We start from the raw sequence: 15,139 nt of genomic DNA, 5'->3' as shown, positions 1-15,139 counted from the left end.
GACTCCACAAGTTTCTCCAGATACCTCCAGCCTGGCCCTCTCCTCTGACCTCCAGACTTGGAGGCCTACAGTGTCAACATAGTCACCGTCTCCACTTAAAGGTCCAAGGGCATCTCAAATCCGAAGTGTCCAGCTGAACTCTTGACAACCCCCTAAAACCCTCTCCTCATAGTTTTCCCCACTTCAGGTGATGGCAACTCCAACTCCAGAGTCACCTTTGACTCTTCTTTATCTCTTGCTCCTCACCCAATTGATCCATAAACTCTTTCAGCAACCCCATCAAAATATTTCTAAAACCTCAGCCCCTCTCACCACCTCCACTGCCACTACCAGCCACTTCCCGGATGTGTACAACAGTCCCCAATGGGTCTCTTGGCTTTTTCTCTTGCTCCTTCCCCCCATCAAAATCTATTCTGTGTAGAGCAGCCAGAGTGACCTGTCTAAAGTGTAAGCACACTATGTCCCTCCTCTGCTCCAAACCCTCCAATGGCTCCCATCTCACTCTGAGTAAAAGCCCACAGGGCCCACATGATTTAAGGACCTTCCTGCTGCCTCTCTGACCTGTTGTCTCCCATCCTTCTCCTTACTCACTCAGCCCCAACACTCTTACCTCCTTGTAGTTCCTGGACTAAATCTAGCACACTCCCACCTCAGGGCCTTTGCACTTGCTGATCACTCCACCTAGAACGCTCTTCCCCAAACTAACTGCATGACTCATTCCCTCAATTCCTTAGGTCTTTGCTCATATGCCACCTCTTCACAGAGCCCTTCCCCAAGCACCATATACAACATGGCAAAACCTCCCACCCCTGTCTTGGTATTCCTTGTCTCTCTGCATTTAACATGCCGAAAAAAGTCTATCTTCATACATTTGTTTGCGTACTATCCATCTCACCCAACTCCACCAGGGCAGTGACTTGGTATGTCTTGTCCATCGCCATGCCTCTGGTGCCTAGTCACAGTGTCTGACACACAGTAGGTACTCAAAAAAGATGTGCTGAATGAATGAATGAACAAATAAATGAATGATTACCTGGCGATTGGCAGGAGGTGGGGCCTGCTGGACCGCTGCAGGTGCTGCTGAAGGTGTGTAGATGCTGTTGGTAGCCAGTGAGACTGTGGCCAGGGTGGGGGCACTCCCCTGGCACTGCTCCCTCTTGTGGGTCATAAACACCGGCAGGGAGTTGAACTGCTTCTTACACTTCCCGCAGAGAAAGACATCTTCATCATCTAGGGGTCAGAGCCACGGAGGAGTGGGAAGGGGCCACAGAAGGATCAAAGTAACCAAAAAAAAAAAAAAAAAAAGCAACAGTAAGTCAGGGACATCACAGTAAGAAACAGGAGACCCGCGGCTGACCACAAGAACAGCAAATCTGAACAGCACCCCATGATTCGATGTGCATGTGTCAAGCATTGGCTATGAGCCACCTAAGAGCTTTCTAAACCACACTGGCGCCCGCAGGAACAGCCAGCCATGTGCAGCCAGGCATCAAATAATTCGAAACTGGGAAATAGTAAAGTGGGTTTGCTTCAAAGTTGAGAAAGTCAGTCTTTATCCTGCCTGAATTTATTCATCAGTCCCCAAGTGGGCCCTGTGATCACACTCCTCTGTGCCTTTGTATGCCCCTGCCAAACCACGTTTCTCAGAACAACATATTCTGCAGGGCTCAGCTCAAATGTCACCTCCTCTAGGAAGCCTTCTCAAAGCCAGTGGCCACAGTTCCTTCCTCTGGGCACACCTCTCATATCAGTTTTGTCATCACCACCAGATGTAGTCCCCTAAGGGAAGGAAATGTGCCTTATTTATCACCATAATTGTGATAGCTCCTGGGCACATAGGAGGTCCTCAATGGATGTTTGTTGAATGAATGAAAAACTAAATGAATGATTAGCTACCGTTAACACTACCCATTACTGAGAGCCTACCATGGCCATGCATTGTGCCTAGCACTTAACATGTAGCAAAAATGTCTAACTATTATTTAATTCTAATTGTATCCTTCTTATATACTAATACAAATTTTACTGGGAAACATGGCTTCCTAAAGAATAAATTTCCCAGCCTTCTTTGCAGCTAGGTATGTCGTGTGACTGAATTCTGACCAATGGGACGAGAACAGAGGTATACTGTATATGCAACATCCCCTTAAAAGGAAAGGGTATGACTTCCACCTCCTTCTTTCTTCCCTTCATGTGGGCTGGAATATGGAAATCAAAGTTGGAGCTGGGGCAGCCATCCTGGATTGCATGTTGAGGGCAGCAGAGCCACAGAAAGAAGGGGTCTGACTCTCACCACACCCACCCCAAATGCCCATCAGGACTTCATGTAACAGAGAAATAAACTTTAATCTTGTAGAAACCATAAGAAACTTCTGTTTCTTATTTACAATAGCTGCAATCAAATTCCAAGTACTCTCATAAGATTCCTATGAGGCAGGACAATTATCCCGGTTTTACATATGTGGAAATTGACACACAGAGAGGTTAACTCACTTTCCCAGGGTCATAGAGCCAGGAACTGTGGGAACAAGGATTCAAACCCTGGGGTTTATCTCTCCGTCCCATGTGGTTCTCAAGTACTCAAAAATGTTTGTGGAATGAATAAAGAATACACAGACTCACAAAGAGCTTTCCAAGAGAAGTCCCTTGCCCTCTCCGTATAAATTGGAGAAATTTATGCTCAGCCTGTTCTTCCCATAAAGGGGAGGCTGAGAAACGACTTCCAGGGCAAAGGTACAAATGTTGCCAAGCAGTGGGGCTCCTAGCTATTCGCTGGATCATGATCCCATCTCCCCACATTCACCAAGTACTTGAGAGAGGGTGTCCTCAGAGTTAAGCAGAGAAAGATATGAGCCTGAAGATACAGGATGGGAAGAAGGGGAGCGGGTTCAGACTTCAGAGGACATCCTGGGGACCACAGTGGGCAGTTCACTCCCATGTCCCATGTGAGCCCCACCTGTTCTTCATATGGCCATTCACCCTTCCATGGGTAAACTTGAGCAGATACTCACCCAATGGCTGGATGGCAGGGGGTGCACTGACACTCTGGCCTGTTGGATCAGGGACTGCTCCTTGGCCATCCAACAATGACTGAACGGCCAGAACAGTCTGATTGTCCATTCCTGAAAAAAGAAACGCAGTCTCTTTGGAAGCGGGCACCGAATCCTCCTCTGACTTCATCCTTACAAGCCAGGCCTGCTGTGAAACATCCTTGGCAAAGATGGCTGGCTGTGCCCCAATATACATTCTCTCCTACTTCCACTGTCATAGATCCCAAGATTCTGGGCTGGAAACATGGTCCCAGAGCAAAGACTGTATTTACCAGCCTCTCTTGCAGCTAGGGAATGATTACATTCTGGCCAAAGGGATGAAAGTAAAGGTATTTCATGGCAGCTTTTGGGAAGTTTTCTTCTCTTTTTTGGCAGCTGGCCAGTAAGGGGATCCAAATCCTTGACCTTGGTATTATCAGCACCACGCTCTGAGTGAGCTAACTGGACAGCCCTGGGAAGTTTTCTTAAAAGCTGCTTGGTATGAGACCTTTGTCCCATCCTCCATTCTGCTTCCTAGAACAAGAACATGGTGGTGGGAACTCTACCCACCATTCTGGACCATGACGAAAAGCCCTAGGGATTGCAGGACAGAAAGCTAGAAGGATCCTGGGCCTCTGTGAATCTTGTAGTACACGCCACCCTCATAGCCCTAGACTGGCTTACTCTGACTTTCATGTGAAAGAAATAACCTTCCTGCCTGGTTAAGCCACTGCTCGGTTGGGCTCCTCTCTCACACACAGCTGACTCTAGTCCTAAGTGACACAGCCAGCCCCTCTGGAAACCATGTCACCCGGTCTTCCTCATTCACACCTCCCAAGCCCACAAATCTGTTTGCACTTGGGCGTTCTTGCTTTCCTGTTCCCACCTCTACTCCCTTCAACATCAAGCATCCAAGGAGGGTCATCTACACCCTCTATCTTCTCTGTTCACCCATGATCCTCCTCTACCCACCCTGGTAGGGCTTAAGCCCCCACCATTCCACCAAAGACCATCTGGCAACATCTGACACTCCTTGAAACACTCCCTTCTGGGTTCCAGGATCCACCCTTCCTGGGTCTTCTCCCACCTCTCTGGGGCCTCCTTTACTCTTCCTCTCCTATCCACTCCAAATGCTTCAATTTTGAGGGGTCTCTTCTGTCTGGACTCTCTCTCCTCTCCCTCTTACACTCCCTGGGCAGTCTCATTCACTCCCAGGCTAGTTCCCTCCAATATCTGGGGTGCATGCTCCCCTGAACAAGCTTCAGTAAATCTTCTACCATTTTATGCAAAACTGCATTTTAGCATTTGAGTGCGAATCTGTACATGAATGTTCGTAGGATTTTTTTTTTTTTTTTTTGCGGCTGGATCCAAATCCTTGACTTTAGTGTTCTAACACTGTGCTCTAACCAACTGAGCTAACTGGGCAGCCCTTCATACAACTTTTATTTATAACAGTAAAAAACTGGAAACGGTTCAGATATCTTTCAGTGGGTGAATGGTTAAACTGTGAAGTATCCATACCAGGAATACAACTCAGCAATAAAAGGGAACAAACTATTAATATATACAACAACTTGGATGAATCTCCAGGGACTAAACTAGAAACGGTTCATATATCTTTCAGTGGGTGAATGGTTAAACTGTGAAGTATCCATACCAGGAATACAACTCAGCAATAAAAGGGAACAAACTATTAATATATACAACAACTTGGATGAATCTCCAGGGACTTATAATGAGTAAAAAAATCCCATCTCAAAGGTTACACACTGTATGACTCCATTTACATAACATTCTTGAAATGATAAAATTTTAGAAATGGAGAACAGATCACTGGTTGCCTGGCGTCAGGGATAGTGGCAGAAGGGGAGGGATTTGGGGTGTGGCTATAAAAGGGCAACACCTTGTGTTGATGGAACTGTTTTTCTGTGTGTTGACTGGTAGTGATATTCTATAGTTATGCAAAATGTTACCACCGGGGGAACTGGGCAAAGGATACATAGGATCACTCTGTATAATTTCTTACAACTACATGCAAATCTACAGAAAAAAAAATTTCCAAATATAAAGTTTAATTTTAAAAAATGCAGACTGTCAATTAAGTGGTTGGCAAATAAAATTAAATTAAAATTTAACAATACAGCCTGTCTAAAATAACTCAAATCAAATGTGTCAAGGGCTGGCCGGTTAGCTCAGTTAGTTAGAGCACAGCCTTATAACACCAAGGTCACGAATTCAGATCCCCATACTGGCCAGCCACCAAAAAAACCAAAAATGAAAAGTGTTATCCCCCACCTCTAAGTTTGTTCCTCTGCCAGTAATCCTCATCACTAAGAACAAGGTACGACCGTCCACCCAGCCACAGCCCCTGGGACAACCATTGATTCATCCCTCAACCTACAAGCCCTCCCACCCCCATTTCCAGTCCTTCTGCTAATCTATCTTATTCTGCTTCCCAAATAGGTCTCAAATTCACTTTCTTTCCATCCCCACCGCTGTCCCCCTGGCTCAGGCCACCAGTTCTCAGCTAGACAACCTTGGCAGCCTCCTCGCTCAACCTCCCGCTGCCACTCTGACCCCCTGCAATCTGCTCCCGAAGCATCCAGGGTGAACTTTATAAAACAGACAACAGATTGTGCTGCTCCCCTACTGAAAACCTTTATGTAGCTCCACACTGATCCCAAGATAAACTTCAGAAGCTTCACCAGCTCACTCACACTGAGTCCTGTCAGACCTATCCCTCCCTCCCCAGGGCTCTGCAAATGTACCTGCCACTGCCTTGGTCACTCTGATGTCCCCTCTTCTCTGGTTATCCATGTATCTGCACAGTCCTGCTGCCCTTACCTCACCCAGCACCCATCGAACTGTCCTAGGAACTGATATCCCTTTTCATTTCCTTTTTTTTTTTTGATGGCTGGCCAGTACAGGGATCGGAACCCTTGACTTTGGTGTTATAACACTGTGCTCTAACCAACCAAGCTAACTGGCCAGCCCTATCTTTCCATTTCTTTATTACTCAATACATGAACACATTCTTGTAGGGAAAATTCAAACAATGAAGAAGTCTATACAGCTTAAAGAGAAAGTAAGCCTCATCCCATCCAACTGTCCTCTCAGAGGGAACCAGCACTGACCCTGGTCCTCCACACCCATCACTTCCTGCTTATTTTCTTAACAGCATGGAACGCCAACTGAAGTTATCTTCTTTTACCATTTACCTTTTCTATAATTCTATAACTTTGATAACCAAAAGAATCTGCTCTGACCAAGTCAGCTAAATTACAGTGCCTTGGGAGATCTAGGATAAGTAACCACATCCGCCCATCCTGGAACACATTCTCATAAGACCATTTTACTTAGAAGCAGCCATATGGTGGCAGAAAGCCATAAAATAACCTAGAATACTTGTTACCTTTACCCTAGATCCCTGCATGTAGTACATAACCTAGGAACAGTCCCAAATCTATATGTCACATACTACCAGTAGAAAGCCTGATGAAGCAATTAGGCAGGGCTGTCTTTCACTCTCCTTTGACCCTTCTCCCTTCTTTTGGTTATAAAATGTTAAGCTCTGCTGGCCCTCTTCAGAACACATTTCAGGGCTACCTGCTCTATGTGTCTTCGTGGTTGCAATCATCATATCTGCTCAATAAGTCCTTGCTATATGTATTTGGTCTCAGTTTCTTTTTATTTTTTTAGTGGCTGGCCAGTACAGGGATTCTGAACCCGTAATCTTGGTGTTATAAGGCTGTCAGTTTCTTTTGAGGTCAATGTTTCTCTAATTGCTTGTTCTATAATTTTTCTCCCTCTCCCCGACCAGACCATGGGGTAGGGACTGTCTGGCTCAATGAGCACTCCTGAAACTGAACCCCTCTACATGGGGGAGGATTACCTCCATTTAGGGTGAGAACTCTGAAAGTGACAGACACTTCCTCAAAGCCTCAACCCCACAGCGCCAGTCCAGCCCATTTCATTTGCACTCTATATGTTACTCATCTCATGACGCCCCTCCAAGAACATTCTTGAAGGCCCGGCCAGTGGCTCACTTGGGAGAGTGTGGTGCTGATACCACCAAGACCACGTGTTCGGATCCCTATATAGGGATGGCCGATTAGCTCACTTGGAGAGCGTGGTGCTGACAACACCAAGTCAAGGGTTAAGATCCCCTTACCGGTCATCTTAAAAAAAAAAAAAAAAATTCTTGGGTCTGTATGTCCCCCAGCGTCTACTCTGTGCCATGTCCCTGAGTCGCTAAGGCTGTCCTTCCTCCCTGACACCCAGCAGGTGCACATGGAGGCGCTCAATGTTTGCTGTCTCCACAGCCCACAATTCTCTGAGCCCGGGGACTACTCCCATCCCAGGAGCTTGCAGAGCACAGGACAGTATAAGTGTTCGCTCCTAGCGTTTGCTGGCTTGGGTCTGGGAGCACCGCGACCCGGCCAGGCACACCGTCGGCACCCATCATTTTGTAGTCTGAGCTTGTAAAACTCTGCACTCCAGCATGGTGCACACAGCAGGCGCCGAAGTGTTTGCTGGTTTGGATCTGTGAGCCCTGAGTTTCGGGCTTGCACCCAGGTGTCGCCTCTTCTGTCGTGGTCTGAATTTAAGAGACTACATCACAGCACGAGGCACACAGTTCGCTCAATAGAAGTTGTTTGCGGTCAGGGCGCCTAGCTTAGGTGCTCCGGCCGCCTACGCCCTCCGTCCCCTCCGTGCAGCCCTCCGGTCCCCCGCGTCCCGCCGAGTCGCCTGGCTAGCCACGGCGGCTCCCGGAAGGGCCCACCCGCACCTTCCCGGGCTGTTCCCTCCGGGGCACCCCTCCCGCGCCGCCGAGGCCCTCCAGGCTGGAGCTGTTCCGGTCCCGAGGCCCCCTCCCCGCTGGACTAGCTCTCCCCGGCTGTTCCGGTCCCGGTGCCCCCCCCCGCCGGGCCTCGGCTCCCGCGGCTGTTCCCGCCCGCGCCCCTCCCGCCCCGCGGCTGTTCCGCCCCGGCGCCCTCCGCCCCGAGGCCTCCGCGCGTCCTGGGCCCGGCGCTGCGAGGGCGCGGCGGGAGGGGGCGCAACGCGGAACAGCCGCCTCCCCCGGCCCCGCCGCCGCTCACCCTCCAGGGCCTCGAAGATCGCCTGCGCCATCTTGGAGTCGCCGCCGCCGCCGCCGCCACGGGAGACGAAGCGGGGCTACGCGAGCATTGTGGGAGCCGCGGCGGCGGCGGCGGGGCCGGGGCCACCAGGGGGCGCCCGGGAGCCGCCGCCGAGCCCCCAGCCCCGGAAACCCAGCCTTGGCTCTCGGGACCCCCAGCATCCCTGCGCACCCCCGACCCCGCCTCGATGGCCCATCACGGGTGCACATGGACCCCCCATCACCGCCTCATCCGTCCTGAACCCACATCCCACTGCATGTGAGACCCCAGCTCCGCAACATGGACCCAATTCCCATCGCACACAATACACCCCAACTTTGCGACACCTCATTCGCATCTCACTCGGACCACCCAGCTCTGTCACGAGGGCCCCCCGCCTTCTAGCAACTGCAATACAGATTCCCATCCCTTGCCATAGACCTTCTATTCCCCCCTCCCACAGCGACCCTTATCTCTGCCGATTGGGAGCCACTTGTCTCTTACGTGACTCCCATCTTTCAGAGATCCCCAATGGCTATTTAATGCCCCATTTCCACGTTTTGGGGACCTCCATTTCCTCTTCACACAGATCTCCCATCCCTGCCTGTCTGGGACCCCATTCCTGTCACATAATCCCCCAATATCCATCTCAACCACTCCCAGCCCAGGCTCATAGGGATCCTCTTGCCCCTCATCCTGATCCCCCCACCCCCCTATCACACGCAGACCCCTCTCTCATCTTCATGCTCCATCAGCTCCTGTGATAGCTCAAGAAGTACAGTGGTGCTTTCCCACGGAGTAACCGGGGGGGGGGGGGGGGGGGGGGGAGAAGACAGACATTTCATCTTAAAAATTGTTTAATTACGATGTGTGATAATGGTTTCAAAGAAGTACCCGTGGGCAACAGGGAAGAGATGAGGGGATTTATGGTGGGGAGGGGAACCTGGAGGTGCCATTGATCGTAGATCTTGCCCGTGATCATGGCCATATTCCCATACAACTGGACTACTGTTGATTTGACTCCAAACTTTCTCATTGTTTTTAGTTAAATCCCTATTTTAGCTTCAGCCTAAGCAATAAGCGACAAAAATCACAATTTTCATTTTCTTATATTCACTAAATTATAACTCCTAGAATTAAAAAATATTTGTTCAAAGCTCCTTTCCCCTTGTGGAACACTGCCAGCCACTCTTCCTGATAAGTTGCCTCACAGACCCTATGCCTAAACACACCCTCAAGGTCCATTTCTATCAGTAAACTCCCTATCCTGCCCTGAACACCACCCCAGAGCCCCTCACCACTACCCGTTTCCCTTCCCAGCCCCCATTGCACTTCAAGCCCTGAACAAATGTCCCACACAGAAAACCCACTCTTCTCCCAGACTCCACATCCCACCCCCATTCCTGGCGATTCTGGAGACCCAAGGCCCACCGTAAGCCTAAACTCCCCTTACACTTGCTTCTCTGGCAGGAGTGAGGCCAGGGTTCCCTCCTCCCTGTCTTTAACATCCCCACTGATCTAATAGCCTCAGATTGACATCATCGCTCCCCTGCAGGAATTTCTCGGTATAACTATTCTCTTTATTATTATTCAAGTAATATATTCATACCTTCACATTCTTTTTATTTATTTTTTGTTGGCTGGCTAGTATGGGGATCCGAACCCTTGACCTTGGCATTAGCAGCACCATGCTCTCCCAAGTGAGCCAGCCAGCCAGCCCTTAAATGTCTTCCCTTCTTTTTTTCTTTTGTTTGCTCTTTGTTTTTGGTGGCTCGCCGATATCGAACCTTGGGCCTTGATATTTTTTCCTTGCTTTTTTTGTTTGGTTTGGTTTTTTTGGTGGCTGGCCAATCACATTCATTTAATTAATTTAAAAATATTTGTTGAGTACTCATGTGTGCCAAACAGTTATAGATGCTAGGGACACAGCTATGAACAAAAAGACAAAAATCCTTGCCTTTGTGGAGTCATAGTTCAGCAGGTGAGAAGGGCTGTAACAAGAAAAAGAGAGACATATCCCATGACTTTAAATATTTTTTCCTGGGAGGAGGAGAAGCTACTTTAGGTAGGGTGGCCAGGAAACGCCTCTCTTTGTTGTTGTTACTTTTTGGGCAGCTGGCCAGTATGGGGATCCAGACCCTTGACTTTGGTGTTATAAGGTTGCGCCCTAACCAACTGAGCTAACATTCCAGCCCACGGAGGTGCTCTCTAAGGAGGTGAACCTGAAGAATGAGATGGAGTCAGCTACATGAAAAGGAAACAGAAAGGCAGGGGAACAATTACAAAGACCCTGAGGCCAAAATGAAAGGAGGCCAAGAAAGGTAAAGGGGCAGCTGTGGGTAATAAGTGAGGTATGGGTAGAGGGGAAAGAGGAGGGAGAGATGGACAAGGCCACAGTGAGGGTTTAGGTTTTATTCTGAGGGTGATGGGAGGCACGGGACAGTAAAAGATTCCACCAGTGCAAGGCAATACAAGCCTTGGTGGTTTTCCATGTATTTCCATACATCCAAACATATATATGCACATAGTAGATTTTTATCTTTTTCTTTTCTTTTTTTTTCGGTACTCAGCCAGTGAGTGCACCGGTCAGTCCTATATAGGATCCGAACTCGCGGCGGGAGCGTCGCCGCGCTCCCAGCGCAGCACTCTACCAAGTGCGCCACAGGCTCAGCCCATCTTTTTCTTTTTTTCTAAAGCAGAAGAAAAAATATATTTGTAATTTCAAAGGTTTAGGGACTTGATCATTTTTATCTTGTTTTTAAAAAGTTAAAGTAGAAAATAATAAAATAGCTTATTTTGAGTATAACTTGACCCAGTGTAGTCACACTGATTACAGCAGGACACATAGGGTTGTCTCCTTAACAGAGGTTGTCTACATCTTCTGAAGTCAAATGCTCTACCGCTGAGATATACCTGCTGTCTACAGCTTCTGAATCAGCATAGCAGGAGCATCTCCTCCTCCGCTGCAAATACTGGCAAGACCCTTTTGTCCGTGCTGTTCTCTCTTCCTGAAATGTTTTCCTACCCTCATCAGAACAATAGGAACTTGTCTTTTTCCTCTGAGAAGCTTTCCCTGATCTCCCAGGATGAATCCATTCCTCCCTTGCCCTTCTTGGTTCTCACAGTACCTGGTACCACTCCATCATGTGATATTCTCTGAATCTCTTGGGTCCCTTTTGTTCCACTCCTCAATAGGGAGCCCTCACTGCTGCCAGGCTCCCCAGTCAGGCTGCCGCCTGCTACAAACTTTCCACTTTTTACTGCCATGTCTTCCTCCACCAAAATCTTATCAGTCCCATGTCCCAATTCCTCAGAGCCTCCTGGTTGGCATTGAACAGAATCCAATCACAGCTTAGAGACTCCTGGGGCAAGTAATGTCGTAATTGCAGGCCTGGAGCCAAGCAGAGAAGAGGGAGGTTAGGAAATTTCCAGTGTTCTGCTCCCACAAGGAGTACTCCAGCCACCCCAGTAAAGATATCATCTCTGTGAGGAGGGGAGAATCATGAGTAGCTTAAACCAGACTCCAAAGGGGCTGGCTTAGTTAGAGCGTGGTGTCATAACACTGAGGTCACAGGTCTGCCTCCCCATACCGGTCAGCCTCCAAATAAATAAATAAATAAACCAGACTCTCAACTGCAAGGGACAGAAAGTAAGGACACACAAAGCAACGCTGGATCCTGACATCTTATTAGGTTTATTGGTATTGGTAGGAGGCAGCAAAGCATGGCGGTTGTTATGAACTGAATTGTGTCTGCCCCAGAATTCATATGTTGACATCCTAGCCTCCAGTACCTCAGAACGTGACTATATTTGGAGTTAGGGCCTTTAAAGAGGTTAAATTAAGGTTAAACGAGATCATATAAGTGGGCCCTAATCCAATATGGCTGGTGTCCTTTTAAGAAGATGAGATTAGGACACACACATAGATGGGGTGACCATCTGCAAGACAAGGAGAGGCTTCAGGAGACACCAAATGTGCCGACAGCTTGGTCTTGGACTTCTAGCCTCCAGAACTGTAAGAAGATACATTTTTGTTCTCTAAATCATCCAGTCTGCAGTATTTTGTTGTGTCAGCCCTAGGAAACTAACACAGTGATGGAGATTGTTGGAGTGAGCAGGACTGTAGCCGTGTTGGGACCTAAAACTACATGGGCTTTAGAAAAAAATTTTTTTTTCTTAGCATGCATTTTTCTGAGTTCCATCTTTTCCCATGGTTATTTGATATTTTGAAACTTGTTTCCAGGGGAAGATGACATTATTTACATAAATGTAAAGTTGTCTTCTAGCCTGAAGCTGCAAACTTGCCATGAGACACCAAGATCCTGGGGAACCAAGGAAGACATCAACAAAGCTATGCTGATTCCACCCCAAAGCAAATCAAAATTTTGCAGGACCCTAAGACAACATCAAGGATAAGAACAGATGGAGCCTTGATGTGAATTTGCACCTGGCCCCTTACACATCCCCCTCCCTCCTGCTTTTCATTTCCTCACCCCCGCCCCTTTAAAAAAAACCCTAAGTAAATAAATCTGAGTCTTTGAAATGGCTTTAGTCTGGCCATCTCCTTCAGGTTTACCAGGGACATAGGTCAGCCTAATGTCTCTCCTCAGATCACTGGTATTTCTGAATAAAGCTGACTTCCTATTTGACCAACAATTTGACTTTAGGTCATTTGGTTTTGTTTGGGGCAGGTAGCCAGACTTGGGTTTGGTAACAAGATCAGGGACTCTGAAGCCAGGGGGCCTGGATTCAAATCCTGACTCTGTCTCCTATTTTTTTTTTTTTTTTTTTTGGAGGCTGGCCGGTATGAGGAACTGAACCCTTGGCCTTGGTTTTACAAGGTTGTACTCTAACCAACTGAGCTAACGGCCCAGCCCCTGGCTCTCTCTCTTATTAGCTCCGTCATCTTGGGCATGTTACTTTGCTTCTCTGTGCCTCAGTTTCCCATAAGTTAAATGGACATGGTTACAGTATCTACCGTACAGGGTTGCTATGAGAATGAAATGGTTAATAAAACACTGAGGAAGCAATCCCTGGCACACGGTTAGTACTCCATAGGTGCTTGTTGAAGAAATTTTATTTTTCTGGATAAAGGTGAAGCAACAGGCCCAGCCCTGAGGAACTCAGAGTTACACAAAGTTAAAAAGGGTCACCAGGTAAGAAGTGTTTCCATTATGGCAACTCTTTATCCATAACACCCCGAGAGGCTTCTTAAAGGCAGAAGCTTATTCATCTCTGTGAAAAAGGGCTTAGCAAAAGATAGGACCTAGGAAGAACTTGAGGAACCACATCCTTTCCAAACATCCACTCCCGATGCCCGGCCAGGTGTCAGGGCTTAGTGACTGATCCTCCATGGGTGTAGCAGGTGATATTTCTAGGTGTTCTCTTTGGTATCTTTTCAAATTTGCCATTTTATGGGGTTTTTTTTCAAAATTGCCATTAAAAAAATAGTTTTCTAGTTTTCTGTTCCCTATAGCTATTTTCTAGCTTTAAATTTTGTGTGCACAATTTAAAAAAAAAAAAAACCTACACCTGTGACTCACACTACCTGAAATCTGTGTTGATCTGTTCATTCTTCTTCTTCTTGCCTTGGGGGCCTGGTTATCTCTATGTGCTGGTCATCACCCTTGAAAAATTATTTGTGGTGGTTTCCTGAAGCCAAAGACGGATGTGCCCTTTCCCCAGAGAGGCTTCGTATTTGCTTTTCGCCAAGGGTTTGGGGGTACTTCCTGTCAGTTATCACCTCAAACCAGGTTCCCAGTTCATAGCTTCGGATATCTTGATTTACCAAGCTTTAGTCCCCAGGGTACAAAAGAACTCATCAAGAGTCACAACTTTCTAAGGAAGAGTTTTTAAGAATGTTTCCTTTCCGTTTCCTTCAACTGTTCTGCTCAGCACCAAAGCATCTTTCTCTGTCATTCTTTGGGGACAGAAGTGTGGGTTGTGCAGCAGGTTCATATCACATCAGACTTGAGGGTGAAACCCTTTGGGGTCTCAGCTTAATGTGAAGAGATTTTACTGTAAGACTCCCCACCTGGGGCAGGCCCTGGACTTTCACTTTTGTCTTTCTTGCCCTGTGTGGTTGATGAACTGAAACTCACAGGTCCAGTATTGGCAGACGCCCTCATGTCATAAGTGGCTTTGGTGCTCCAATATTCCAATCCTCCTTTTAACTATCTGGTTACTGGTTTGCACGCAATAACTGGCCTGGGCATTCCTCACAATTTTTAAGCATTTCAGTTTTTTTAAGAGGATATTTTTATTATCTAACATGCTTACTATTTTCAGAAGGAAGATAACTGAATAAACTAGCTCATCACTGGTGTTGGGAAAATAAAATGGTTTGGTCAGGACCCTTGGCTTGGGGCCAGTTGGGTGTGGTTCAGCACATCCTTTGTAAGCGAATTGTGTGTGTGTGTGTGTGTGTGTGTGTGTGTGTGTGTGTGTGTGTGTGTGTGTGTGTAGTTAGTGTGCATGCACGCCAATGTATCTTTTTAGTTTTGTTGCTATTCTGGTGTTCTTCAGAGTTTGTGAAGCAGGCTGGCTGACTACTGCCTCAGGCAGCCGCCATGCATGCAGCCATGCTTTCCAACCTATGGCTTCCAAGGACCTGTTTGCCAGTTACCTAGCTCACAGACCTGTGTGTGAAGGGTCTGGTGATCCAGCCTCGCATGTGAAGGGTTTGTGATACAGTCTGGACAACAGGCTCGAGGGGTCTGTGAGCTCCAGACCCAGCCCTAGCTTTACAATTGGCATCAGGAACAAGATTAAGTAGCTTTACAATTGGAGACATTAGCAGGATTCCGACATTAGTCTAGTGCCACAATTGGCTACCACTATAGGTAACTGAAACAAACATAAATATATATATATATTTTTGATGGCTGGCCAGTACAGGGATCCGAACCCTTGACCTTGGTGCTACAAGGTGGCACTCAAACCAATTGAGCTAACTGGCTAGCCCCTGAAAGAAATAAAAATTTTAAATAAAAA

The 15,139-nt window shown here is 47.5% G+C and overlaps 1 protein-coding gene across 1 annotated transcript in view; it reads right to left on the bottom strand.

The window, feature by feature from the left end:
* The window catches only part of ZNF341 (zinc finger protein 341), a 32,988-nt gene extending 29,908 nt beyond the window's left edge, over positions 1-3,080 (bottom strand). Inside the window, exon 1 of the mRNA XM_063096847.1 lies at positions 3,012-3,080. Within this exon, the coding sequence (XP_062952917.1) occupies positions 3,012-3,080 (69 nt within the window). The remainder of the gene's footprint in view (positions 1-3,011) is intronic.
* Between the last annotated feature and the right edge of the window lie 12,059 nt (positions 3,081-15,139).

This window comes from Cynocephalus volans, chromosome 1, assembly GCF_027409185.1.
Source record: "Cynocephalus volans isolate mCynVol1 chromosome 1, mCynVol1.pri, whole genome shotgun sequence".
Classification (NCBI taxonomy): domain Eukaryota; kingdom Metazoa; phylum Chordata; class Mammalia; order Dermoptera; family Cynocephalidae; genus Cynocephalus; species Cynocephalus volans.
Note: the sequence above shows the minus strand (reverse complement) of the source record. Positions and strands in the feature narration are given on the sequence as shown.